General features: G+C 42.1%; 1 protein-coding gene across 4 annotated transcripts in view; it reads left to right on the top strand.

Annotated features, from left to right (window-relative positions):
• fndc1 (fibronectin type III domain containing 1) overlaps positions 1-22,840 on the top strand; it is a gene marked incomplete at its 5' end in the record, with an annotated part of 46,086 nt that extends 23,246 nt beyond the window's left edge. For 3 of the 4 annotated variants that reach the window (XM_084082479.1, XM_084082478.1, XM_084082477.1), the window contains 9 exons: positions 763-837; positions 1,877-2,032; positions 7,772-7,996; positions 12,478-12,586; positions 18,652-18,731; positions 19,146-19,175; positions 21,224-21,385; positions 21,507-21,629; positions 21,867-22,840. In XM_084082479.1, the coding sequence (XP_083938605.1) occupies positions 763-837; positions 1,877-2,032; positions 7,772-7,996; positions 12,478-12,586; positions 18,652-18,731; positions 19,146-19,175; positions 21,224-21,385; positions 21,507-21,629; positions 21,867-21,982 (1,076 nt within the window). In that variant the 3' untranslated portion in view covers positions 21,983-22,840. The remainder of the gene's footprint in view (positions 1-762; positions 838-1,876; positions 2,033-7,771; positions 7,997-12,477; positions 12,587-18,651; positions 18,732-19,145; positions 19,176-21,223; positions 21,386-21,506; positions 21,630-21,866) is intronic. The other variant, XM_084082480.1, reaches the window with a different exon arrangement.
• Between the last annotated feature and the right edge of the window lie 4,744 nt (positions 22,841-27,584).

Raw genomic sequence — 27,584 nt, 5'->3', positions numbered from 1 at the left:
TATACAGTATATACTGTATGTATGTATACAATGGTCACACACAAAACAAAAAACAAAGTGAGGTCAAACTAAAGTGAAACTGAACTAAAACAACAAATAAATACAATCAGGATGTAAGACAGATGGCCAAAAGCTGTACAACGTACAATAGACCTACTGTATATTGTCCATACAACTGTTATTAGTCCCCTAACAAGCACAAACACATGCAAACAGACATATTCAGACAGCTACAAAGGTGTTTCCTTGTAAAATCTAAACGGGGAAAATGTGAAACAGTGCACTGTAAAATATTTTGTGGCAATTTACAGTAACTGTGTTCATTTTTACAGTACACACTCAGAGCCAAACTGACACTGACACTACAGTGTAAGGCTTTTACACAGACTTTTTAAACGGCCATTCCATTGCACATGACACACTATGCAAAATGAAAACTCATCTCACATCTGTGTTTGTGTGTACTGTATGTGTATATACAGTATGTGCGTGTGTACTGTATGCGCACATGTATGCAGCTTTTTTTTTAATGTGAAGCTGTGTGTGTGTGTGTGTGTGTGTGTGTGTGTGTGTGTGTGTGTGTGTGTGTGTGTGTGTGTGTGTGTGTGTGTGTGTGTGTGTGTGTGTGTGTGTGTGTGTGATTGTGCGTGCGTGTGTGTGTGCGTGCATGCATGAGCAGCCTTGTGTGCGTGTGGCTACTTGAAAATGTATACATATTGTAATGTGAGACTGATGCCACAGCCTGTCTTGCTTCTCTGACAGAGGAATCCTCAGGGATGGATATGGACTCCACGGTTACAGTGGGCATGGTGCCTGATGCTTTAGCTCTAGACGAAGGTATTGGCTGAGTATGGCTACCGACCGACCAACCAACCACCGGGCCGGGTTGACCTGCACTGCATGTTTGTTGATTGTTTGTTGAATGTTTAGCTTTGGTTTCGTGCGTTTGTTTGCTTTGCTTCTCTCGTTCCTCTGCTTTGCATCGCCTGCGGAGTTTGCGTTTGAGTTTCTGTTCTTGTGTGTTTGATTTCTGGTCCTTGGATTGTGTTTGGTTCAGCGTTTGGGTTTTGGGCTTTCTCCATTGCTTGCTGTTTTTAATCTCCCTCATCCCCTCAAAACTGGACCCACGCTGCCTGTGAACTCCATTACTAACCCAGAGAGAATGCCCTGGCTTGCGATTTGGTGTGATGTATTTGCTGGTCTTCATATTGTGTTGTTACGTAATGCATGGACCCCGAGTTCAGTTGAACACTAACAGAATGGAAATTTACCTTAACGATTAGTCGATGAAAGCTTATATGTCCTTTGTAGTTTTGCTGCGAAATTGGACTGAACTGTTTTGTTGTTTTGCTTGAAAGTTGTCACATGAAGCATTACAATTTTATTTAAAAAAGCATTAGCTTGCCATAGTTTGAAGCTGTGTGCTGTGCATGTGTGTGGACCATGATGTAATGCCAAGGTCCATTGGCGCCGCACAGGGAATAAATTGTGAAGAAAGAGGAAGGAACTAATTGAATTTCACCCAGTGTATTCCTATTTCCTACACATTTGTCAGGCTTTCAGATGGCCCTTTCGGCAATCTGTTGTGAAACGTCACCTTCTTCATGGCCCCCTCACGTGGAAAATATTGGTAGCAAAACATTACATAAGAATAAGCGTTGGCTTTCAAAGGAAAATAGGCTGGTTTCCAATGAGGTCACACCGTTGCCCACAATCAATTAAACCACTATGACTCATTACACTAATTACGCAGAGATTGAGGAAACAATTACAAGTGATTACCGTAAAATAGCAGCAGCGTGTTATTGAATTATGCATTGTAAAGCATGTAATTTTTTTTGCGCCATTACCTCACTGACGGCTTTGATGTTGCTAGATGAGGTCCTTGTCCAGACCACCCTACAGCCAACCACCGCCATCACCACCACTACAACTACCACCACCACAGAGGTCCCCTCCCCAGAACCAGACACCAGGCCTCACAACAAACCCTCGTCAGAGTTTGACCTTGCGGGGAGGAAACGATTCACAGGTACCGTACATTTCTTTTACTGTGTCTGTGTCTGTGTCTGTGTGTGTGTGTGTGTGTGTGTGTGTGTGTGTGTGTGTGTGTGTGTGTGTGTGTGTGTGTGTGTGTGTGTGTGTGTGTGCGTGTGTGTGTCATGTTCAATTACATCCTTCAGCCTAGTTCAGAGTCAGACCAAAGATTAGCGATCTATACTTCGTTGCATGTCAAAAACAGCCGAACTAGTATAAGCTCACACCGTGTAGATCTGCTGTTTTCGGCACGGGACCTTGTCGTACAATGGAGCATAAATTAAGTGCTGTATTAAAAAGTTGGGGAGAAAAATCGCAGCATGTGCAGTAATATTTTCGTTACTTCAAGGTTAAGCCCATTATCTGTGATGGATGTCTTTGAAGAGACATTATTTAAACTCCCGATAGTAAGTCGTGATTTGACTTAGGGCATGAAAAATCACTCCTCTCCCTCCGCAGTTAATACATTTTTGGTGGAAACCCTCTGTGAGATTAGTCTATGTAATGCCAAGTAGTAATGCCAAAAATAAAGGGGGGTAAGAGAGGTAGGGGGTATGTGAGAAAATAAGAGAGACAGAGAAGTTATCTCAGCATTTAGCTAACATGGATATAGATAAATCTCTTGCGTTTAAGATTGTGATGGATCATAATGCCTGCGTCCAGAGTATTGCATACATACTATATTATGCACGTATGTGCGTGCCGTGCACATGCACATGAAAGTGTGCCTCAGCGTCATAAATAATATTCCGCCTGCTGACGTGCGCGCTGTTTTCTTTCACGGAGAGGAGGAGAGGAAAAATGAATTCTGGCTCGCTCGTCTTGGCTCACTCAGCTGCACTTCATAAATACATTCACAGAACTTGACTGCCTCATATAATTTACATGAACAATGGTATAGGCCAAGAGAAACCACCGCAAGGTGACGGAAATACCATCATTGTATTGGTCTATGGCAATCAATAGGATTAACGCTGTGATCGCAACGGGGCGACTCATGAATGACAATCTGACACGACTACTGCCTCTGTTTCAGAATCAGAGCATTTGCCAAGCACAATAACTGTGCAGATCTACTGACAGCTTACATAGTACTTTAAGTGTGAGCTTTCTAACTGGAGGGTGCGTGTTATTACATCCACACGAGTCACGAGCCATGAACCCATATAAAACAAACTTCAACAAAGCATTCCGCTCCGACAGAAGGCACACTAATGGAAGACCACTCAGCACTCTGATACCTCTGAAAATGTGGAAAGTGGGGGTGGACATGTATGTCTGAAAGCGGTACGCAAATATGGCTGATTCCACTTCATTTGTCTAAAATAGAGTAATTCCACTGACATGGTACAGTAGCAGAGAGCTAAACAGGGGACATAGCGTCCAGTGGTTCTTAGCAGTGAACCAAAGACTACTGCTGTGTCTTGTAAGGCTTTAATGTGCTTGTTTTGGCCCCTGCTCTCCTCTATCGCCTCATCTGGATGCATGAGCCAACCTGGAAATGCTCTGGAGATAAAAAACAACACCTAGGCTACAAGGCTCCCCCCACCTCTTTAAACCTACAAGCTACAACTAATAATGTCAGGGTCTGTAGTAGATTTCTAACTGATGAGGGTTCCCAGCTTTGTTGTGCAATACATGCCTTCTGGAGAAGCTGCCAAATTGGACGCTTCACTCAGAGTTTGTAAAACTGTGTTTTAAAATCCTAGTTTCATTTTCTTGATTACAATTGTGATTCTTGTCAGTGTCATTTACATTCAATTTTGTTAAAGTATTTTAAACAGGGATAAGCTACTTGGAGCTGTTTCCCTATCAAGTGCCATTATCAGTACTATCATCAGCACTATCTGCGCCAGTAGCAACAGTGGAAAAATGACACGGCTTACTCTGGCCGGCATCCATCTTGGTAAACAGTAACTGTCTGATGATTATAAAGTGCCAGCTGAACTCATCTGAAACCTATTACGGTACATCTCCACATCCATAACGTTTTGATGGAACAAACAAGGATAGCGTAGCCTTAAAAATAAAAAGTTAAAGGTGCTGATCTCAGCGGAGATAGAGAGAGAGAAGATGCCATGTTGGCTCAATGTGCATGGAGACACCGTCTGTCCTTTTTACGAGTTGAAAGTTTCACATCCAGCTTAGCAGCTCTGTGTTAAAGGAACACTTCACCTTTTTTCAACCTTATCTATAAGTCTCACCGTAGCAGTGATTCTCAACCTTTTTAAATTGAAAGACCCCCAAATGAATATGCATTAGGCCACAGACCCCCATTTGATCTCTGGGACACCAATCTAAGAACATTTTTATTGTTAGACATGATTTGGGTCTGTCCTTTGGTCCAGAATTCCTTTACTGTTTATGTACTGTAGGTACATATAGAGATAAAAAATAACCATTCTTGTCCAATCTCTTGTTGAATTTACTTGTACTGTACTACGATAATGATGAAGATTAATTATCAATCATTTAGCTGGGGACCCCCTGGAACCCCCTCAAGGACGCTTGGGGTACCCAGAAAATTGCAGATCAACAAGCTCACAACGTGTCACGCTGTGAAAGCCTGCGAAAGCCTACCCCACAAAACAATAACAGAAAACTGTAAATACACTAGCATAGAGCTAAATATAGGGAGAACCATATGGGGTTCAAATGGTTACCGTAATTTTACTGTTTAACCCCAGAAAGAGTAGATACTGCTGAGGATCTAAAAATAAACAATAAACCTGTTTCCTGTACAGTAACAGCCCAAAGTACACCCCCAGCCAAACAATACCAGGTGTAACAGCCCAAAGTACACCCCCAGTAAAACAATACCAGGTATAACAGCCCAAAGTACACCTCCAGCCAAACTATACCAGGTGTAACAGCCCAAAGTACACCCACAGCCAAACTATACCAGGTGTAATAGCCCAAAGTACACCCCCGGCCAAACTATACCGGGGTTAAAGTGGCCTAGCCTGTTTTATACCTTCAGGTATATTCTGGGCTAGTCCAGTTTATATAAAACAGGCTAGTCCAAAATATACCCTCTAAGTCTAAGGGGTATTACTTAACTCTAAATTCAGTATATTATTGATTCCAGTTACTTTACATTATTTTATATTAAAAGTGGCTTAAGGGAGGACCGGCAAAAACAACCCAGGACTACAGTTAAGCACAGAACCTATTAAAACCTGTCTTGTTTTTTTTTACTATTTAGCATGAGTAAAGAAAACAAAAAACGATTTTACCATGCCAACGCTCTAGTACGAGAAAGGCTGTAGTTTCCATTAGCTTCTGGATGAGACTGACTACCCTCTTTCTTTATCCATCTCCGCTCAGCCCTGCCTCAGTTTGGCTTGAGTGAGTCAACAACATGAAAAGCCAAATGTTTGCAAATTATTTCATTTATTTCATAATTTCTTGAAATAAATCAAACAATGAGGAAGTCTTGCTCATCCAGGGCTTTTTTTTTAAAGAAAGTATTTTGACACACACTGGGCATTTCAAAAAAATCATATTGTGGGAAAGTGTAGCGTCGTGCAACCTTGTTTCAGACAGGAAATGAGTTTGTTATCCGATCGGACCGTATCATCCAAAGACAGCAATGTACTAAGGCTCACTGTGGATGTGGATGGCACCATTCAAAAATAAATCAAAGGGGCAGAATCCACACACAAGCCACACATGTGGTTCTTCCAAGACCAAGGACTCATCATAAAACCATATATCTAGCCATAAATCCACGAAGATCACGGTCAAGCACATGGATGTGTGAATGCAATATACGACACGGACATGCGGATATATATACAGTATGGACAGACGTGTTCATAAATCCCAACAGCATGCAGACAGATGTACTTTATCACATGAACGGAGAAGGGAATCCCTGTGTATATATACATACAGTAGTTGTGTGTACAGTGTAACGTATGGACAAACAGAGCATGCGCGTCGTCAATGTGTAGACAGTGACACGTGTTGTTAGCCCTGTTGGCCCGTGCCGAGGGACAGATTTTCGGGGAGACGGGCGCGCATCCAGACCCCTGCGCTTCCCCTCCAAATCCCAGTCAGCCCGGGAATTGTGGAATATCTGGGAAGTATTCGCAGCTGTAGATCCAGCTGGCATTCCCATGGACATGGAGAACAAACGGCAAGAAGAGACACAGCAGGGAAAAGAGGAGATTAAGGGAGAAGGCAGAAGAAGACAGGTTACTGACCCTGTCCGGGTGGGTTTTCCCACCCCCCACAGAGTATGATGTATGAGCAAAATGGCCACCGCGTCAATATGGTCAATATGAACCAACACCAGCAGTTGCTCTGATTCACAGCTTTCGTTAAAAAAAGGATTCACACTAGACCGGCAATAACTTCTGAATCACAGCCGTTTAAAAGTAATATGACTCACAATAGACCAGCAATAACTTCCACATGAATGGAAAATGGGAATTCATTTCTTGGCCTCGGTATTGAGAAAAAGGAAACAATCTTTGCCACAGAAAAATTCAAGGTTTATCCCTTAAGATTTATTATGTTGAGGTCAAGGATCTGAATAAGTAATTAGAAAAATATTCAAAGAATGTGATATTTTAACATTGACATTTAACATTTTGACATGTATTGGAAACAGGGGTGCTGCTGGGATTCTGGATCCCATGAAATATGAAACCAGACAGAAGAGGAGGTCTGGAGCACACGTTTAATAGGAAAAGGTTTTAATAGTGTAATTATTGCAATCAGGGGCAGACTGGGAACAAAAAGCAGCCTTAAATTACAGCGCCCCCTATATTAGTTCAAATTAACATAAGAATAATAAAGTAATGTGAGCACAGCCAATGAAAACATTACAAACTAAACGGGTCCAACAGGATATTTAATAGGACCAGTTACCTACAGTACAGTGTGTTTTGGACTTACATTAGTGTACTGCACAGGCTTATGAAACTATCTCATTATTTTGTCACTACTTGCAGTTTTGTCCTCTATGGAAGGAAACACTTGGAAAAAAAGATAAAAGAGATAAGTGTGTCTAGGTTCCAGAAGAAGACATTTGTAGTCAAGTAGAAAATATTAATGCAAAGTAGCCCTAATAAATGAAATGGAACGAAAATGCACAATGCAAGGACTTGGCGAAAGGGCCTACTCTGTGTGGAGTTTGCATGTTCTCCCCGTGTTTCCTAGGGTACTTAATACCCTCACAAAAACATGCAGTAATCCTGGTCACTATACTGCCTCCCCCTGGTCAGCCGGGGCTCCTGATGGAGGGGAAGGGAACTGGTTGGAATAACGTGTTCCTTCCACGCGCTATGTCCAACCAAGGAAACTCCCCCCTTGCAGGTGACAAGAAGGTCAGTTGGCTCTCATGCATTGAAGGAGGCATGAGCTCGGCCCTGGGCTCCCTAGGCTGGTGGGGGGAGTGTAGTGCCCAGGATCACTTAGAAAATTGGCACCGGGTGAAAAAAAGGGTTACAAAATCGAGGGATAAAAATGATACAATGCAAGGACTACTTAACTCTAAAGCTGTGCAATAATTCTGCTGTGCAATAAATAGCGCTTTTAGCTTTAATAGGATGAAAAAAATATATAACTTTTATAACCTCATTGAGCTTCACATGTCAGAGGCAATCCAACTGAGGGCCAGGGAGGGTCGCACAATGAAACATATACACAACCCTGTACACTCTCAGCCCTGGGCCCATAATGCACAGGTGACTTTCAACATGTGTTCTCTCCCTATGTGAACTAGCTCCCTATTTGAACTACATCCAGAAGGATCCAGGTGCTCCCTGCTCCCTGAATGAGGCTCTGGAATACCTTCAGGTCGACATCTTGGAGAACCTCTTGGAGAAGGACAATCAGAACCAGCCGCCCAAGAACAAGCCCCATAATATCACTGTGGTCGCCATGGAGGGCTGCCACTCCTTTGTCATCCTGGACTGGGCCATTCCACTGAAGGATGATATGGTGTCAGGTAAGGGTCGTCACAGTTTTTTACAGCAGTGGTTCTAAAAGTGGGGTCTGGAGATCCCCAGGGGTCCTTGAGGGGTCTCCAGGGGGTCCAGCAGCAATATGGCAGCAATAAAGCATCGAAATCACTTCAACCACTTTAACCTTATATGCAGCCTAGGCTATTTGAAAATAGCCGATCTACCAGATCTACTATTTTTTTTCAATCTTGCAAAAGATTTGATGAATTTTGAATATTTCTGAAACATTCTAACAACACAAATCTTGGGCCTGGCACAAAATATTTTCAGATGGGGGTCTGCGGCCAAATACAGCAAAACCTGACTTCAAAACGTTTGAGAACCACAGTTTTACAGTATTTATAAATCATCTCAAGGATTGACTGGACTTTAATGCTGTTGTTATCAACTTCCCATAGCCTTCTAATCTATCAATGTTGCACGGCTCAATGCATAAACTTGGAGCATGTCGCCTGAATCTCCCTCGAGTTCGATTTTAGGAACTCACTCCAATAGTATAATGTACTGCATATAAATCATGACAAAAGATAGGATGCCTTGAGCACATGACCCGAATGGGTCATTATACCTTCTCAGAGGCTCCCAGTAAAAATGACAGACCTCCTTTGACCCAGAAAGACCCAGAGAGAGAGGGGCGGAGAGGTAAAGTGAAGGGGGGGGGGGGGGCAGAAGATAATGGAGTATGGCGTGGTGGACTATCAGACAGTGGTCTAGTCCAGGGGTTCCCAAAGTAGGGGTCGCGACCCCACTTGGGGTCGCGGGAGACTGACGTGGGGTCGCGAAATTATTTTGGGTCATTTAAAAAAAAAAAAAAAAAAAAAAATTTTTTTTTTTTACTTTAAATTCAACAGAATGGATGAAATACCATCTAAAATGATCACAAATGGTACATTTTACCATTTTAATACATTACAAATGCACACCGAACGTGCAAGTTTATGTGCATAAATGACCTCTAGGTTTAGGTGGGGTCGCGAGTCAATTTCCGCCTTATTTTGGGGTCGCGGGCTGAAAAGTTTGGGAACCCATGGTCTAGTCAGTTAGAGAGGCATGTTGTCTTTGGCGTGACAGCGTAGGCTCCCGGTTGCGCTGCGCACTGCTCTATCCTCTGATGTCTAAAACAGATAGATGGCCTAATCCTCTACTGTCACAGGCGTTTTTCTCCAGCTCTCTCTTTCCATCTGCTCTCCTCTGCCTTGGGCATTTCTCTGCCTCTCACACTTTCTGTAAAATTGTTGTTGTATTTTTCACATAATCTGTCTTTTTCTTCACATTTTGTCCGTTTTTTTATTGTCAGGGTTGACTGTGTTAATATGGTTCCATTCCATTTGTACAAATGGATAAATCGACTGTGTACTGTGTAGGACCGACAAGTCCATTGTTATATGACAAGACAAAACCCCACCTAAACAAACTAAGAATTACTGGCAATGTTGATCCACATTCATCGCTATCATTGTTTGTTCATGCTTGCATAATAGAGAGAAATAACATAATTAATTAATTTAGACCCATTTGATTCCGTTGGGGAAATGCCGCTTTTCAGCTTCACTCAGCTGATTGCTGCCCAAATTGTGGTCAAATTTGAGTGCAGGGGGGAGCAACCAGTTAGGGGTGTCTTGCTCAGGGACTCCTCGACACATTGCCGGGGCTGGGAATCTAACCTGGGCCAGGAATCGAACCTATGAACAAGTAACCAACATACATCTGCATAATATAACATCCATGACTAATTAACTACGCAATTCTGTTTAGCCAACTATGATTCAATTATTCAGTTAAGTTCAGGATTGTTTTAATAAAACTTTAAACAAAAATAATAATACATTTTAAAAAGCCATAAACAGATATATTGTCTAAATGCATGTATGATATATGGCTGAAGCTGTGAATAGACATTAGGCTACTGCTGACCATTATCCAAAGCCATTGGATTCATTTCAATGATATGAAAATCAACCTGCAGTGATTTGAAACTTGCTTCAGATAGGTAATGCAACAACACACTACATGTCATTGCATGGTTATTTTTTTGTCCAAGTTATATTGTTGTTTGTTGTTACATGTAATGCATTTTAAGGTGCAAAACAGTCCATAGAGGAAAAAGTTGATTTACAAACAAGATTCAAACATCCATTTCTAATTAACTGTGCAATTATATTAGCCATAGCCAACATTGATTCAGTTGTTCATTTAAGTTCAGGAAAGTTTGAATGACTCTGTAAAAGTAAACATATGGCCGAAGCTGAACAGACGATGATATGAATTGACAGCAGAATGGTCCTTTAAGACGAGTGCTCTGAAGTCTTATGTGCTGAGTTTCTAACCAAAAGACCACATACTTATTTACACTGGCTGGTATTATTGACTGGTATTTTATCCATGTCTCATCTCTGCATTTCTAGTCTAGGATGCTTGAAGCGTTGGCCAAGGGAGGAAAGGGAGGCACAGATTTCCTGTGTTTGCTCGTCTAGTGTACGGGAAGGGGTGTAGGGGATGAATATGGGGGGGGGGGGGGGGGGGGTGCATGTCCTTGATTGCCTTGTAGGTCATCACCAGTGTTTTGACATGGATGCCAGCAGCGGAAGACAGTGAGGGGAACACAGAGAAGAGAGAGGGAGATATAAACATTTAGGGAGATTTGAAGACCGGGCGTGCGCCGTGCTGCGTCATTCTGGATCAGTTGTATCAGAGATCAGTGTTCATCCCAGTGATTAGCTGCAGTTTTTTTGAATGAGCCGAGCCAGAGCCTTCCAACAGTCTTGTCGGGAAGTTCAGCAAAATGGCATAAAATAAATGTTGGAGACAAATGCATGGCCCTTTTTATTCAGATTCAGACTGAAATGTCTACCGTTAACCACATGAACCTTATCATCCCTAATCTGGGTACGTCACAGGTGAACATTCGGTGAAGATAGCAATTCTACAAGCTTGTAGAGCTTGTGGATCATCTATTTTCAGGAGATACAGTGAGTATGGTGTACAGTAGTATATAGGGTTTAAGTGGTTAAGTGATTTTGGAGATTGAAGATCAGAATCCATAATTACACTCACTGGGTTTCGGAGACAGTGAAACCAAATACCAATGGATTTCCTGCCTACTGAAAGAACTACACCCTGCAAGTACTGGAATGGCCTTTCTGCATCTATTCCCTCGCTCTTATTTTCTCTCTCCATCTGTGTCATTTCTCATCGTCTATGCGGTTTTCCAGATGTTGAAGTTATCTCTCTCTGCAGCCCTATCCCATGTCTGCTCCGTGTTTGTTGTGAACAACTGGCCAAAGCATTAAGTAGAGGCAAGAGGCATCACAAGAGTCTTCTCAGTAGCCAACAATGATCAGTGGATGGATAGATGGTGGGTGGACGGACGAACGGACAGATTAGACCAATGAACAGGCACACAGACAGACAGACAGACAGACAGACAGACAGACAGACAGACAAAAAGATACAATAGAAAGTGAACAAGAGGCATACAGCAAAGACCAGTAGCTAAGAAGCTGCAGCGATTCCCCTCAAAACGTCAGCAACAGAGAAGGAATGAAAAACAGTGAGAGAAAGTAAACGAGAAAAGTGTCTGCATTACTATTTCCCTTGTCTCTTTCCTGCAGCCAGCTGTGTTGGCATGGCTCCAGCAAAAATAGGAGGCCCTTAACCGTCCAATAAGAACGATTTGATAGTTTGGTGTGTGGCAGCGCTGGTTGCCATTGGCTGTGTGGAATGATCGAAGGCTGCCATGACCTCAGGACACTCACAGGCGTCTGAGGATTAGCCAGAGACGGGGAAAACAGGAGGTGAAAGACAGCAATTTGGACAGGTTGTAGAAGACTCTGCGTGACCTATAGAAAATACCCGGGGCTGCAATATTACTCTTCACTGTTAACTGAAAATGACCTCCATTCCTCCACATCTCCTGGCAGACAATTTCCTAGACAATTTCCATAACCTTTCCCCTCATGATTCTAGTTCTATTATTTTCTCTTGCTCTTTGTCTTTCTAATCATCCGCAATGTTTTTAATTGAAGAGATTTGATCCAAAAGTAAATAGCTGCTATTAGGAAAGAATTACGCATACACAGTCATAATGATTGATGACACCAGGTTTAAAACAAATTTGGGCCTTGTTTGACAAAATAATACAAAACACCTTTACAGATGTTGATTTTTGTTTAGGTAACCGTTAAGTAACTAATATTGTGTCTTGGTCTTGGAATGGACATTTTCCTTTCAACTTCCATTTAAGGATATACTGTAGGTTAACATTGTCATTTACACACTGTTTTGCATGATTTCAATAGAAACACTGTTGTAGAACCAATTCCTATACTGTACTCTATGTCCTAAATACAGGCAGAGATTATGAGATCTGAGTCAATTGTTATTGTTATTGATTAAGAGTTTCTAAAAAAAGAAAAAAGGCCTGTGAACTTTGACCTTTTACATTGCATTGCATTGCATCCCACAGGCTACGTGGTCTACAGTGCTTCATATGATGATGTCATCAACAACAGATGGTCCACCGGACCCTCTACTGGGACACACCTGGCTGTGGAGAACCTCAAGCCCAACTCCAGGTAATCTGTGTGTGCGTGTGCGTGTGCGTGTGCGTGTGCGCGTGTGTGTGTGTGTGTGTGTGTGTGTGTGTGTGTGTGTGTGTGTGTGTGTGTGTGTGTGTGTGTGTGTGTGTGCACACGCATGTGAGGTCTAGCAGTTTTACTAATACTCACTTTTAAAGGCACCATTTTACATTTAGGGTTTTTGATTAGGATTATAACTACGGTTAAGTTAACCGTTTAAACCCAATATACTTGTTGCCCCTATCCCAATACACTAAATAACTCTGCTTGATTTCTCCAAATTGTATCTGTTGGGTCTACCATGATTTAAATATGGTAAATAAAAATGTTAGCCAGGGTGATACTATAAACAAAGATGGCTGCTAATATAAGGTACATTTTGCCGCTTGGCTGTCTGCTTGTGCTGACCATAAAGGTCCTTACACACCGGGCGACACCGGCGAAAATAGCGAATATACGCAAAATTCTAGGGATGTCCGATTTTATCGGCCTCCCGATATTATCGGCCGATATTAGCATAAAAATTGATATCGGGAAAATATCGGTATCGGTTTTTGATTTATAAATAAGTTACAGGAGTTCTTACTGTATATGGTGTGTGTGATATGAAATTTGAGCTTACCCTAATCACAATAATCCCCGCATATATCGGTATCGGTTGATATCGGTATCGGTAATTAAGAGTTGGACAATATCGGTATATCGGTTATCGGTAAAAAAGCCAATATCGGACAACCCTACAAAATTCGGACTCGTTCCGAATAATTAAAAGACGCTTTTTCGCTTCGCTTTTTTGCTTTTTCGCTCCATGTACGGAGCCATTGACTTTATAAGGTTTTTTTAAAAAAAGCATTATTCGCACGAAAAAATCGCCCCGGTGTGTAACAACCTTTACAGCAAGCTGAGCACATTGTTGCCGCCTATGTGCGTCCCGTGTGAAAGGCCTGCTAAGGTTTTGCATGTTGTAGTGAGGGTTGAAGTTAGGATTAGGGGTTTGGGAATTAATGTGGTCAGTGGAAATGAGCGGAAGGTCCTCGGAAATATAACGCTATCAACAGGTATCTAACTATATAAATGGCGAGCAACTTCCGCACCCTGGGTGCGACACCCCACAGCTCTGTTATCGAATAAACAACGCACCGCCAGACCACATGTCGGCAACTGACTCGCCACGGCGGCCGCGCTGAATTTACGCCTCGCGTAGGGGACATCTCACTGCTCACTACAGCTTTTCCACCGCGCAACATAATTAATTCTACTCACCAAATGTCGGACAAAACGGAAGGGGAGGCAGCTTCGTACCCTTTACCCTGCGCACGACCTCATCACCACAACAGCTGCCAGCCGCTGCGGGGGTTTTTTCCTTTTTTTCAAAACTTTTTTTTTGGTCACCATTTTCTCCAGGCACCATTTCTGGTGTAACGTGCGGCAGCATGCGCTGGCTTGCGCCGCCATTGCACTCTGCCCATCTCCTCCACACCAACACACACGCAGCTCCTTTGCTTCAACCCCCCCCCCCCCCCCCCCCCCCCCCTTCTTACGTACCTCCTTTGTTCCACCCAGGCCGTTACTTTCACTTCACTCATGTCTCGATCACACTATGTCCGTCCTTCACGTGCCATGTTCATCCCAAACACAAAAACAAACAAGTCGGGTTGCCAAGTCGTTGGCATGCCAGGTTCTCTAAAAACAAGCGCCAGAAACAAGCAACCACCTTCATGAAAAAAAAAAATACACCGAAGGGGTCCGCCATGTTCCAGGGGGGTCCCCGCGCGGCCCAACACTCCACAGGGGGGCCGTCGACCAGCAGGGGGTCCGCGGGGGTCCCCCTCAAACATCAAAAATATATTTTTTTCAATTTTTTTTTTTTTTTTTTTTTACTTTTCCACAGTTTTACTCCAGCAATTTGAGTACCCCAATATACACGCGGCCACGCTGGGCCCCGTGCGCGGCTGGGGTTGAGGGGGGCGTAGCCCCCCGAAACTCTAGTAGGCTATATATGCTTTTGTCCAAATCTGTGTGTGTATTGCCATGTTGAGCATACGCACACATAGGATGTGAACTTGTGAATCTGTGCGTGAGTGTACTTTGTACACTACATTCAGCAGACTGTTGCCTGCTGCATGCAAGCACATAACGGACACATAAAGAACAATAACAATAACTCACAACAGAAACAGAGGTTGGATGCTTGTTTACAGGATGTTTTACACATGTGTCATGTCTATGGGTGTGTCCGTCTGTGGTGCAGGTGCTTGCCTGTGTGGCTTGTGGCTTGTTTATTTGTGCTTATGGGAATGTTTATACCATTATCGCTTCATCCTATTAGTTGCAGAACATGCGTGATGTGCATGCTTGTCTGTGTGTTTAAAAGCATGGATATGCGTGTGCGTGCGTGTGTGTGTGTGTGTGTGTGTGTTTCTGTTTAGTGCTGGTATCAAGGGTAGACTGATGTTAATCAGGGCTGAACTGGATGCAGACAAGGCTATGCTTATATAAGAGAATGGAAAGCCAACAGAGTGCAATAAATCAGCCCTGGTTAAATGGAGGAAGGTTAAGGAACAGACGCAATCCGACCCAAAATGTGACTCGCTGAGAAGTGCCGTTGAGATCCTGGCCGCGCACAAGGAGCATTAAAGAAAATACTGCCGACATGATTTGATGCACACACACACAAACACATGCAGACAGATAGAAACACAAGCTGCTTCAGTCAACACTCAAGAGGCATTTCTCCAAAACCACGTCTCAGGAGTTGCGGGTCATAGCTTTCAAAACAAGTGTATGGAAACATGTGGACCCAAGAGAAAACTGGAAATGTTATGAGTTTGTACCTGATTCCAACGTCTTGTTCTGTTAACCGCTGTGCTTGTAAAGGCCTTTTGTTTGAGACGTGGGAGTACAAATAGACAGGCTCAGTTATTATGCTATATTATGCTAATTGGTGTCAGGTCCAGTTATTATGCTATATTATGCTAATTGGTGTCAGGCTCAGTTATTATGCTATATTATGCTAATTGATGTGCTATTAGACCATAGACAAATACAATATTTGATCAACAAAGGATTTGAGAATTTTCATCTCTTAGCGTGCTATGATAATTCTGAGATTATTCAAAGCTACCCCATGCTATCCATTATGTATGTTCGCTGTGTGCTGAAGCATTAGCGTGCGTGTTGGTCACTTACTTTACGTAAGTACTTCGTAAGCTCCATTCATCTAACGACAGTAAGTGAATCAAATCAAAGACTTGGGAGTGTGAGGTCATACGTACTGTAGTTAGAACAACGTGGTTCTATCCAAATGTCAACGCATCAAAAACACACTATGTTCTTCTGACACCCCATAACTCTGTCTGTTCAAAAATAATTAACATTACACATTGGAATCATTCTCACCCTGTAGAGATGGGAGACGGACAGAGTGAGAGAAACAGAGAAAAACAAACCAACCTTTTCCAAGAACCGTTTGTTCTCGGAGGAGAACGCACAAATTATCTGTGTGTTCAGGATATTGTAAGCATCCGCTTAGGCCAGATTGGCCTACGCAAACCGTCGGCTTCACTGGTTGCCAGTGCCGCTAAGCCAGTTTAAGCCTGATTGGCTAACCTGACCCTCCTGATTGTCCAAGCAAGCATGGCCACAAGTAGTCCCGGGCGCCGTCCTAGTTGAGCATTTTGGGCTGACCGAAAAGGTATAGGCTGAAGCTAATAGCTTATAAGTGCCTAACCTTTCTACTACTACTTCTTACTATTTAACAAAAAGTAAAAAAGTTTAGGATGATCCTGACAACGTGTCAGAGATTATTTATTATTTATTATTATTATTTAGATATGTTATGAAATGCTATCAATCATGTGGCATCATATCACAACTGCATGCATGAGTGACAGCGCAATTACCATAGTAGCAGCAGCAGCAGATGCAAGACATGTAAGGCGTATGCAACACTGACACGTAACTGTATGGCTGCCATGAACCCCAGCAAGCTTTAACTACAAACAGAAGTGCAAGTGCAGATGTACTGTACACAAAGTGCAAAGAACTATTTGCATAGTATCTGCCGAGTCCAGACTGCTGTTTTATCAACTGAAAACCTGTTAACTTGGTGCAGATGTGAGGCTCCATCCAAAAACAATCAGCTGTGCTTGTGTCAGCTGTGGAAGTATGGGTCAGTCTGAGCTATTATGATAGGTGTCTTATCTACGACTGTAGGAAACAAACACAAACAGTAGAGGTCTGACATGTGAGGGTGTGTTGGGGATGAGGGTGAGCCTTTCTAAGTGTCTGCAAAGGTTTCCCTCTGTGGCAGCCGATCCGTATCCAAGGTAGCGTGTCGCTCCTGGTTACGGTTGATCGTGGTTTATGGGGCCGTCCAGACATTTCCCTCAGATGCTGGAGGGTCCTTCTGGCGGCCAGATCCTGCCAGATCCATGACTTTGCACTGCTGAAACACAACCTGCAGTACAATGCACGTGTTCTATTTGACCCTGTGACTTTTGTATTTTGATACCCCCTTGCACACTTATCAATTTCTGCACATATACGCACATCGGTATCATGAAAATGTAGTCGACGTAAGTGACAGTTTATAATCGACTCTTGTTTTGTGGGCTGAGCTGTTTTGGTACGGCCGCCTGTGCCTAATTGAAGACATGTATACTTTCAGTCTTTCTGCACAAGGGGGATTGTACACCTCCAGGATATCTATCTGTCTTCCCTGATGACTCCACTGTGAAACATGTCTGAAGGGCATGTAATGTAGCCAAGCTGGACTGCAGTTGAGCAACAGTGTGTACAGTTACTGTACACAGTGGCTTTTCACCCAAACGGGAGATATTGAAGATTTGTTTTATGTTATTGTTGTTTTTGGTTTAAGTGGCATAGACTGGCGGAGTTTTATCATCTCTTTTGCCCTCCACATTCTGACCCCATTTGTTCTTTAGCCTTCTCTTAATGCCAATTCTCTCTCTCTCTCTCTCTCTCTCTCTCACACACAGTTCTGCACATGAATATGCACATTCTCACACAAACATACACACTCTCACACATGCAGTTAAGTTCACGCGCGTACACACACACACACACACACACACACGTGCACACAGGAGGTAGAGGGGCCGTCAGGGAGCTGGAAGGTTCCCGGTTCTATCCCGGGCTCCACCTGTGTTGAAGTGTCCTTTAGCAAGACACTAAACCCGTAACTGAGCAGATTGGTGTTTGTTGTATGAATGTGTACTGCTTGGAACACATAATAGTGCTATGTCTTTGCGGTGTGTGTAGAGGGGGTGAATGTGAAGTACAATATAAAAAGTGCATTTGAGTGGTCGGAAAGACTAAAAGCGTTACAAACACATATACTGTAGTGCACACATTTTAATGTATGCACACACACACACACACACACACACACACACACACACACACACACACACACACACACACACACACACACACACACACACACACACACACACACACACACACACACACACACACACACACACACACACACACACACACGCAAGGAAGCCACTGTGGAAAAGTTTGCAAAGTGTCGTCACCGCTGGTGTTGTTTTTAATCTGATGGGATTTTATGATTCCTCCGCAGTGTTTCACTGAGACAAAGTGAGCTCACTGCCAGACTGTTCTGCTCTACAGCTAGGAGAGTAAAGCCCTCGGCGTGAAGTTCCTACCTCACGTCTACCCCCCCCCCCAACTCCCCACTTCTGTCTTTCATTTTCATCCCTGCTTCCTATCTTTTAATCTCCCCTTCGCAAGATGTCTCTTTTTCCGCCGATTCTCCACTCTCACTCCCAACAACTAGCTTCAACATGTGCCAAATGTCCATTTTATTGCACTGTGCTCACTTTGTGTTCATGCGGACATAATGGCAGACTTGTCTTAAATCAACCAGACTTTAAAGTATGTCCTGTCATCTGCTATGGTCATTAACATTTTGCTCACCGGCTGACCCAGTCACAACAAAACTGGCAGAATGACACTTTAACAGCTAAATGTCTCATTAAAATATTTAATGGCATGCTTTGTTTTTTACACAGGTACTACTTCAAAGTGCAGGCCAAGAATGTATTCGGTTTGGGCCCAGTCAGCGACACACTCACCTATGTCACTGAATCAGGTGTGTATACAATAGCGTTGCAAAATGTAACTATAGTCATTTTATACACAAATGTGATTCAAAGCTGCAGTCGCAAAATGTGAACGTTTAAATTAAAAACAATCTTGATTCTTTACATATCACACAGATTACGGTACAGACTTCTAAATGAACAAAAATCTGATTTCCTTTTGTTTGCTACACGGTAAGCTCAACATGTACTGTTCAAGTCACAAAAAAGGAAATCAAACGGGTGCTATTTTGATTGCAATGAAAGTTATTCACAAACAAACCTACAGTACTTTGAGTGGAAACAGGCTTACATGTACAATGCATTATGAAAATGAATTGTCTTCCATACTCGGGTGAATACATTAGACTCGCTGTCTATGTCCAGATCCTCCCTTTATACAATCCTCTCTGTCTTGCTTTCAGATGATCCACTGCTCATTGAGAGACCACCTGGTAAGTACATACAGTACTCCAACATCATCTCTCAGTTAAGGTCAGCGTGCCTTTTGCTTACTAATGCCAAACTGAGATTATGAAGAGTCAACCATCTCTGGGGAAACACGCCACTTCCATGAAATATTACACTTGGATGATTTCTGTGGTTAAAAAAAAAACTTCTAGCTGTGCCACAGTAGAATTGCGCTATTAACACCCAGTAAAATCCTCAGTGTTAATTCAACACTGAGGATTTTACAGTGTAGCAGTGTTTTTAGAGCTCTGGTGAGTATTTGAGAATGAGGTATGGATGTGGGAAAATTTCTTCGTCTGTTTCTCGCAGCCATCTTTAGCAGCCCTTGGGGCGCTACGGTGCATGAACAGTGTATTTAGGTGATTTACTGCATGGCTGGGGAGGAGCATCTCTCTGGATATGTTAGGTTGCATGCATCATTGAGTGCCATTCACAAGGCCTATCATTGTACTAACAGAGTGATTTGTAACACGCTGTGAATGTTATTCATTCTGCTCGCCATGCTTGGTAGCATTACCAAAGCATTACTTTCTCACCGTTCAACTATGTTGACATTCGAAACAGTGAAGTGTAATAGTCAACATGGGTAGGTTCATGGCAGGCTAACAAAAATACAAAATAAATGTAGTTTGCTTTGCTCCTTCACTGGGTTTTGTTTTTCTTTACTTAACCTGGCACAGATGTCAGAGGAAAAACCTCCACCCTCCACTAGCAGTCAGCACCCACTCATCTACACTTATCTTCCCATAACTGCAAAACAAGGACCATCACACCTACTTGCCACAGTGTCTTACTTCATGGATGAAAATATTTAATCTGTGTGGTGCTTGGCACTATTACTAATATGTATTAAAAATAAAAAGGAGAATAATCAAACTTCACCCCAGAGATGCCGAGATTTCAGTTCTTTCCCCTGGACTGCTTAAACAGGCTCCTCATTCATTTTCATTATCTGATCTGACACTGAAACACAGCATGGACATGAGTTAAATCATAGCCCAAACCACTTCTTCCGTTAGGAAGAACCCAAAAGCTACAGACTGCGGAAAAACCTGCAAGGAGGGTTTAAAAATCCATCCAGGTAGAATGAGATGTTTGCTGTTCAGTGGCAACGATGACACAACGCACAGAAGTCACTTGGTCCGAAGGCAACCCACAGTGCCTAGAGCCTCCTTGTGTCGCCAACACCTGCTGCTAACATCTCACCAGTCACCCTAAGCCCCCAAGAGACAATGAGGGCAGTAGCATGCCACTTGGACACAGGCCGGGGTCTGATCAGCCTCGGTCGGGTCGCCTTGAGGAGGGTGTTGCAAGACCCGAAACACCCAGTGACTCCAGGAAACAACACTGATGATGTGTCCAATTTTGTGCATCAGTAGATGTATTGTATTAACTAGAAACAAATGCATATGTGTCATCTTGGCACATACTAAACTAGCCCTTTTTTCACATTTCCTGTCTAATCAGTGTTTGAGGAGAGTATTTGGGAAACTGCCCTATTTGGGAAACAAAACAAACAAACATACAAGCATGTCTAAAACTACATGTGAAGGTTTCAAGTGGCTGGTCTCTTGGACGGTCCACCCTCCAGTCCTCCAAATTGGCGTCCTTCATCGACCCTGCTTTGCAGCATTGGGGACTTCTCCATCTTTCCATTCCATCTCTCCAACACACATTATGCACGCCTTTTAACTCAACGTTCAATGCTGTTATAAGGTCAATTTTCACCATTTCCATTTACTGTTGTAAATCCATTCAACACAGAGGAAATCTTACCATACGTCTCAATGTCTAGTACATAAAATATAATGGAGTATGGTAATATAATATAATGGGATAATATTCCATTATATTATATTACCATATTATTATATGGTAATATAATATAATGGAAAAGGGACACAGGATCTCTGCCCACTAACAGTCAATGCTAAATGTGTTCATTGTGGTGAAAAGCCACTGATTCCCTACCTGCTCTCTCCTTGCTGGACTAAAACGTCAAACGTGTTCTCTTTGACTGCGCCCTCCACAGGTGGAGAGCCAATCTGGATCCCCTTCACCTTCAAGTACAACCACGCTCACAGCGCCTGTAAAGGCAGCCAGTACGTGAAGCGCACCTGGTACAGGAAGTTTGTGGGAGTGGTTCTGTGCAACTCGCTCCGATACAAGATTTTCATGGGAGACGGTCTTAGGGGTAACCTACTGTACCTTGATCACTTTACATACCTCAATACCCTTTTTAATTTTTTGAATTACACATTATGGAACATTTGGTAGAGATTGCTCATGACCCCCCCCCCCCCTCTCTCCTACAGAACCCTTCTACAGTATAGGAGACACATTTGGCCAGGGAGAGGACCACTGCCAGTTCGTAGACTCCTATCTGGACGGAAGATCAGGCCCCGTCTACCTCTCAAATAATCTGCCCACAGCACAAGGTAAATAAAATACACTTCAATACATTAGCTAGGTATTTCCATCTAGGTACTTGTACATTTCTACCTTATCGTTCATTATTCTGACAAGGGTAGCCCTCAGAAAGTAAGGCAGAATGTAAGAAAATAACTTTTCTACTGATAAATGACGTGCAGCGTCACACAGGGAGTGCTCACATCTGGAAATGACCCGCAGCTGTGAATGGATGGATGTAAACTTTGGTGTGTTTCATTCTCTAGGATTTCACCGCTCATACAGACAGGAGCCAGTGACGTTTGGAACTATCGGCAGACGCACGCCCCATCCTTTTGTGGGCTGGTACGAGTGCGGGGTGCCCATCCCTGGGAAGTGGTAACACAGGGGGAAGAGGAGGGGTTGTTACCGAGGGCAACCAACTACATCCTGCTGCAGGGCCTTGATGCAGTCGATGGTCCCCACCCCTGGAAACGGACTGTTGCTAACCACAGCAAAAGCCACAACAACATTTAACACGCGTATGGCTTCAGAGGCAGAGAATATAGTACTTCTAAACCACACTAATAACTCAATGTATTTCATTACAATGCACTTTTTACATAAAGCTGTCTGTATATGAGGGGAAAAATAGAAGCATGTGTGCTCTGCTTAGTTTAAAGCCTGAGTTATACTTGGTTGTGGACTGCGTCATGCAACAAAAAAAATAGCAGATCTACAAGCTCGCAACACTTCGTGCTGCGACATGTTGTGAGCTTGTAGATCGGCTATTTTCAGTGCATGACAACGGCACGCATCTAAGTATAAAACATCCTTAACTCTTTCCTCCTGAATTGGAAAGTGTCCATACATTGAATTCCCAAGTATTCCAGAGAGTTGTCCCAGAACCAGCATTATTTATCTCATCAAAATGCACCTGCAGTCAACTGGCAGCATTGGACCAAAGCACAAACTGAAAACCAAACCCGTACTTACGGAAACCTAAGGTGTGTACAAGTGTGTTCAGTATCGATCAAGAGATTTGTTTTAAATCTTAATGTAATGTAATGGCTTTTGACAAGTACTTTTTTTTGTTGTTTTATTTGTGTACATGAACATATTTTTGTTTTTGTTTTTTGTACTCTTTGGTATTTACGAGATCCCATTAAAATTTATGTTGTATGTATTCAAAGAATAAAAAACTAACTATTTGCTCAGGAACTGCTGGAGAATTGAATAAAAGTTTGCTATGGAAACCACAGGAATCGTAAAACATGAATCGTATGATATTCATCCAGCTACATTGTTTTCTGCCTTAACCTTTCATATGTTGCCCAAACCAGGTTCATCGACCCAATGGAAAAAAAGAAGAAGAAAAAAAAAAAATCTATAGAAGACCAGATTTGGTCGAGCCAATAAGAACAGCTAAATCATATGATATATCAACTCAGGAGTCATATTACAGGAACGAGAGAGAAAGAGAGAACGTGAGAAGAAGAGATTCTCAAATGAACATGAACCTTACCATCCCTATTCTGGTCATAATAATAGGCAGAATAGGCGAATGTTTGGCAAAAAATACATGTTGTGAGCTTGTAGAGGTGCTATTTTTGCTATTTGACACACACGTTTATAGGGTCTATTTGACACACACGTTTATAGGGTTTAAGTGGTTAATCAAGTTGTTCTGAAATGGTGACCTTATAGATCAGCTATTTTCGAACAACCAAAGTATGAAATAGGGCTAACTATGTAACTATGGTAACTAAATGTCAAATAATTGCAGTGAAGTAAAAAGTACAATATTTGCCTCCGAGTTGTAGTGGAGAAGTATAAAAAAAAGGAAACAATCTAGTAAAGTAAAAGTACCTCAAAACTGTACTTAAACACGTGACGTACTTGATTAAATGTACTTCTTTACTTTTCACCACTGGCCAAAAAGTAATCACGGAACCAATTGGACCATCATCTTCTAAGCATTATCTTATAACAAATGTCACTGGATCCACCACAATTGTGTTGGGTTTCACAAGATGATCACTTCATGGTTGTAGGCTAAACATTGCAATATGAGTTTTAATCCAGAGTTTTTATTGTGGGAATTATTAGAAATTTGTTTTCCGCACTGTCCAATGAGTATTTCATTTATTTATTTAACTAACTCATGAATAATTGATTTCATTCTAATGCCTGTGGCCAACTGCACAGATCATATGTTACTTTAATTTGTTCCAGCAAGAATTAAGATTGGCTGTGGCTACAGGCTTTTGTTAAATAACAAGTGATTCAAATGTTATGACATTTCTATCATTGGCCAATGGTAAAAAGGGGTGGGGTGAAGCTATACTATTAGAAGCACCTCATAGGGGGTAGGACTAAGCAACACCAATGGGAACCAACACCACCCCTGGGGTCCCACAACTGACCAAATGACTAGTGATGCAACAGTTAATTAAAGTAATCGATTATAATAAAAATGGATAATCAATTTTAATTTAAAAAAAAAATGTTTTAGCTTTAATTCCAAATAAAAAAGAAAAAATAGCTATCTACAAGCTCACCACACGTCGCGATGTGAGCTTGTGAATCGGCTATTTTTGTAAGACAAAGTTTAAAATAAGGCCAATTGTGTCAATTCATTGAATTGTTTTTATGCTAAACAAATTATAAAAAAAAACATGACTCTTGATTATTTGATTAAAGGTAGGGTAAGTGATATTTTTGGGTTAAAACAAAAAGTATTTTGTTAAAAGGTTAAAATACTATATTGTGATAGTAATCATTGCTATAGAGTGTTTGTTCAGTAACAGGAGTCTCCCCGTCTCTCCAGCTCTTTAATAAACAGAAAATAAATTTTTCGGTAGGTGTCAAAATCTCAGCCAATCAGGAGAAAGTACCCATTTTTAAGCTTAATTTGTATAGTGTTCCAGTTCCAATTTTGCATGCTCATTTCTTAGTGTCATCACTTCCAATTTCACTTGTTTAATCTGTATCCTGATTGAGTTCTCTGTCCTGCTTGGATAAAATTGGAAATGAAACTGAAACTGAAACGAAAATGCATTTTCTGTTTAATAAAGAGGTGGAGAGACAAGGAGACTCCTAATACTGAACAAACACTCTATAGCAATGAGTACTATCAGAATATAGAGCTATTTAACAATTATTTTAACCAACGCAAATCACTTACCCTACCTTTAATCGAAAAAGTAATGGACAGAATAATCTCCAAGAAAATAATTGATAAATGCAGCCCAAAAGAAATCCAAACGAACAATGGACATTGCCATTCGTGGAGCCTACAGGGGGACTAAAATGTCAAGTGTGACGTGAGAGTGGCACTAGAGAACAGCTCACCAAATCAAAACAGTTCATCCTCCTAGAGAGCATGAACATGCACTTTTCTACAAATTCCATTGCAATCTGCCTGTAAGATTATGAAATGTCTTGTGTGCAAATTTGTCATTTTTGGCCAGAGGGTAGAGCTAGAGAAAAGTTCATGAGATTGCTCAATGGTTAGGGTTCTTCTTCTGGGGAGCATGAATGTACTCAACAAGTTTCATGGTAATGTGCCCAATACTTACAGTATCTTGTGCACAAATGCAAAGTTTGGCCCAAGGGTGGCACAAGAGGAAAGGCTATGGGGTCACCAAAATAACTAGGGTTCATCTTCTGTAGAGCATGAATTCCATGACAATCCAGCCAGTAATGTTTGAGATATGTTGTTTGTACTGACAGTTCGACTGACCATAGCCATCCTTAGCAATGTTAGATATTTCCCTGATTTTGCCACTGTTAACCAGGTAAACAACAAACACTCAACATGGAGATTCCTTAATCTTTTAACCACTGGTACTCTATACTTAGATGACCGGAGTCCCCAAGGGGTCTATATAGGCCACCTCTGTTTTCCCTCTGCACTAAAAATAGCCATAAGCATTTATCAATTTACAGTCTCGGCTCAGGATACTGTCCACTAAGCCAAATCAAGAGTAAATCGTGTAAGAGCCAGGGTATCCATTTCTAACATGTACTATAAAACTCCCCAGCGGAGCCAAGAATCACTTATCACCGTTATTAATCCCTGTCATTCTTATCTGAGGCTGAAATAAGATTTCTATGATCTGTAAAATGAACAGAGAAACTATTATATTATGCCATCTATCCATCACTGGGACATTTACTGTAAGTCTCTATCTGGCCCAATGGTGTCATAGGCAATTAGAAACAGCCACTCACAATATCAGTGGCGGGAAAAGTGCTGACATACTTGTACTAGTAAATATACTCCTCAGTTCAGCATCTACTCAAGTCTAGAATATGACAAAAAAAGTACAAACTGGTCAAATACATATTACTGAAAATTTGCGGGAACACGTGTTTAAATATTATAGGGAGCAAGCCCCTATCCCACCCACCCCTCCAAAAATCAGGTACAGTAATAACTGTAAATAGTTACTTGCTATCATAATTTACATTTATCTAGTGTGCGCAGGCTGTAACTTGTTGAAGTTGGCTCAGGGCAGCACCATTTAAAAGGCATTACAGAGATATTTCTACTAAGGCATGTCAGGTTTTCCACTGGGCAGTGGACTTGGTGAAGAGATAATGGTTGTTTTGGATTGATAGCAAAACGATTTGTCAACACGCTGGTGTATGAGCTGTCAGATTTCAATTTTTTTCCAGGTATGCTGCGGATGAAAGCTTCTGCTACCATGTGTTTGGAGTGAGCGATGCGTTCCTCTCAACCCCCCAAAATATTTTCATTGGCAACACATTGTACTCCCATTTGACCTGAGGACAGAAAGGGGATATTTCGTTTTTTAGCAGCACAGGGAACCCTGTCCTTATGCTCCAAGAACAGAGATGCACATTCAAAGAGTATAATCTTAGAACTCTGTGTAATGGCATTTCAGTACTAGAGGAGAGGAGAGGTGAAACACTGCATAAACACATGTAGGAGACAGACACATCTGCTGCATATGTTAGAAATACAGTCACTGCTTTACTCCTTCTCCTTATTATCTCTACCAGGCCAAAGAGTGTGTCTGTGTGTGTTTGCGTGTCCAGAGCCGATCTCTACTTAACCAATAAGCGCCACATTTGTTGTGCAGGCTGCTAGCAGGCCAAGGAAGTCAATCCCTAAACATTTTTCAAATCATCTTCATGGTTGCACTTTATAGCCCACTTTACATTTTGGCTCATCTCTTGAACCGTAGGTCATAGACTCAGAATCTTCTTTTTCCCTGGATTCCATGGTCCCTTCAAAACACACTTTTGTCCAAAAGTCTTTGGATGTATCATACAGATTTTTAGCGGCGCTAGCCGCTCTTGCTCTATACCTGACTTTGTCCGTGTTCACCGTCAACGTTCTGATTGGTCAGACCCGTCAACGTTCTGATTGGTCAGACCCGTCAACGTTCTGATTGGTCTATACCTGTCTATACCTGGCTCTATACCTGACTTTGTCCGTGTTCACCGTCAACGTTCTGATTGGTCAGACCCGTCAACAAAGTGATTGGTCAAGCTTCACGTGACACATGGCTATAAACACATTATAAACACATATCGATGACAAAATGTATCAAAGGCGCCGCTACCTTCACACAGGGTGTGATTTTTTATATTCCATACAGATTGGCTAGAATTGGCCTCTAAAATCTGTGGGAGGGGCAGGCCACTCCCTCACATTTGTGCCTTTTTTTATAGCAAACATCATGAAGGCATCATCTAATCAACCCCAAATTTGAATATTATATTGAGAGGTCTCTCTCTAAACATTGCAGACTGAATAGCGATTTGCCCTCAACCCATAGTGTGCGCCACAAATGTGAAAGAAACAGGATTTTTCTTCTTCATAAAATTAGGTACACGTGATCTCAGGAGTCAAGTGACAATAAATACGAGAGGGAGAGAGGGTGAGAGACTCACTCTGATTTTTGTTACTGTATCAGACAGTGAGGTGTAAGTATTAGCATTAGTTGGATCGAAGCCTGTGTAGTGCAGGT

This window comes from Gymnoscopelus microlampas (genome assembly GCF_963454915.1).
Source record: "Gymnoscopelus microlampas genome assembly, chromosome: 16".
NCBI lineage: Eukaryota > Metazoa > Chordata > Actinopteri > Myctophiformes > Myctophidae > Gymnoscopelus > Gymnoscopelus microlampas.
Note: the sequence above shows the minus strand (reverse complement) of the source record. Positions and strands in the feature narration are given on the sequence as shown.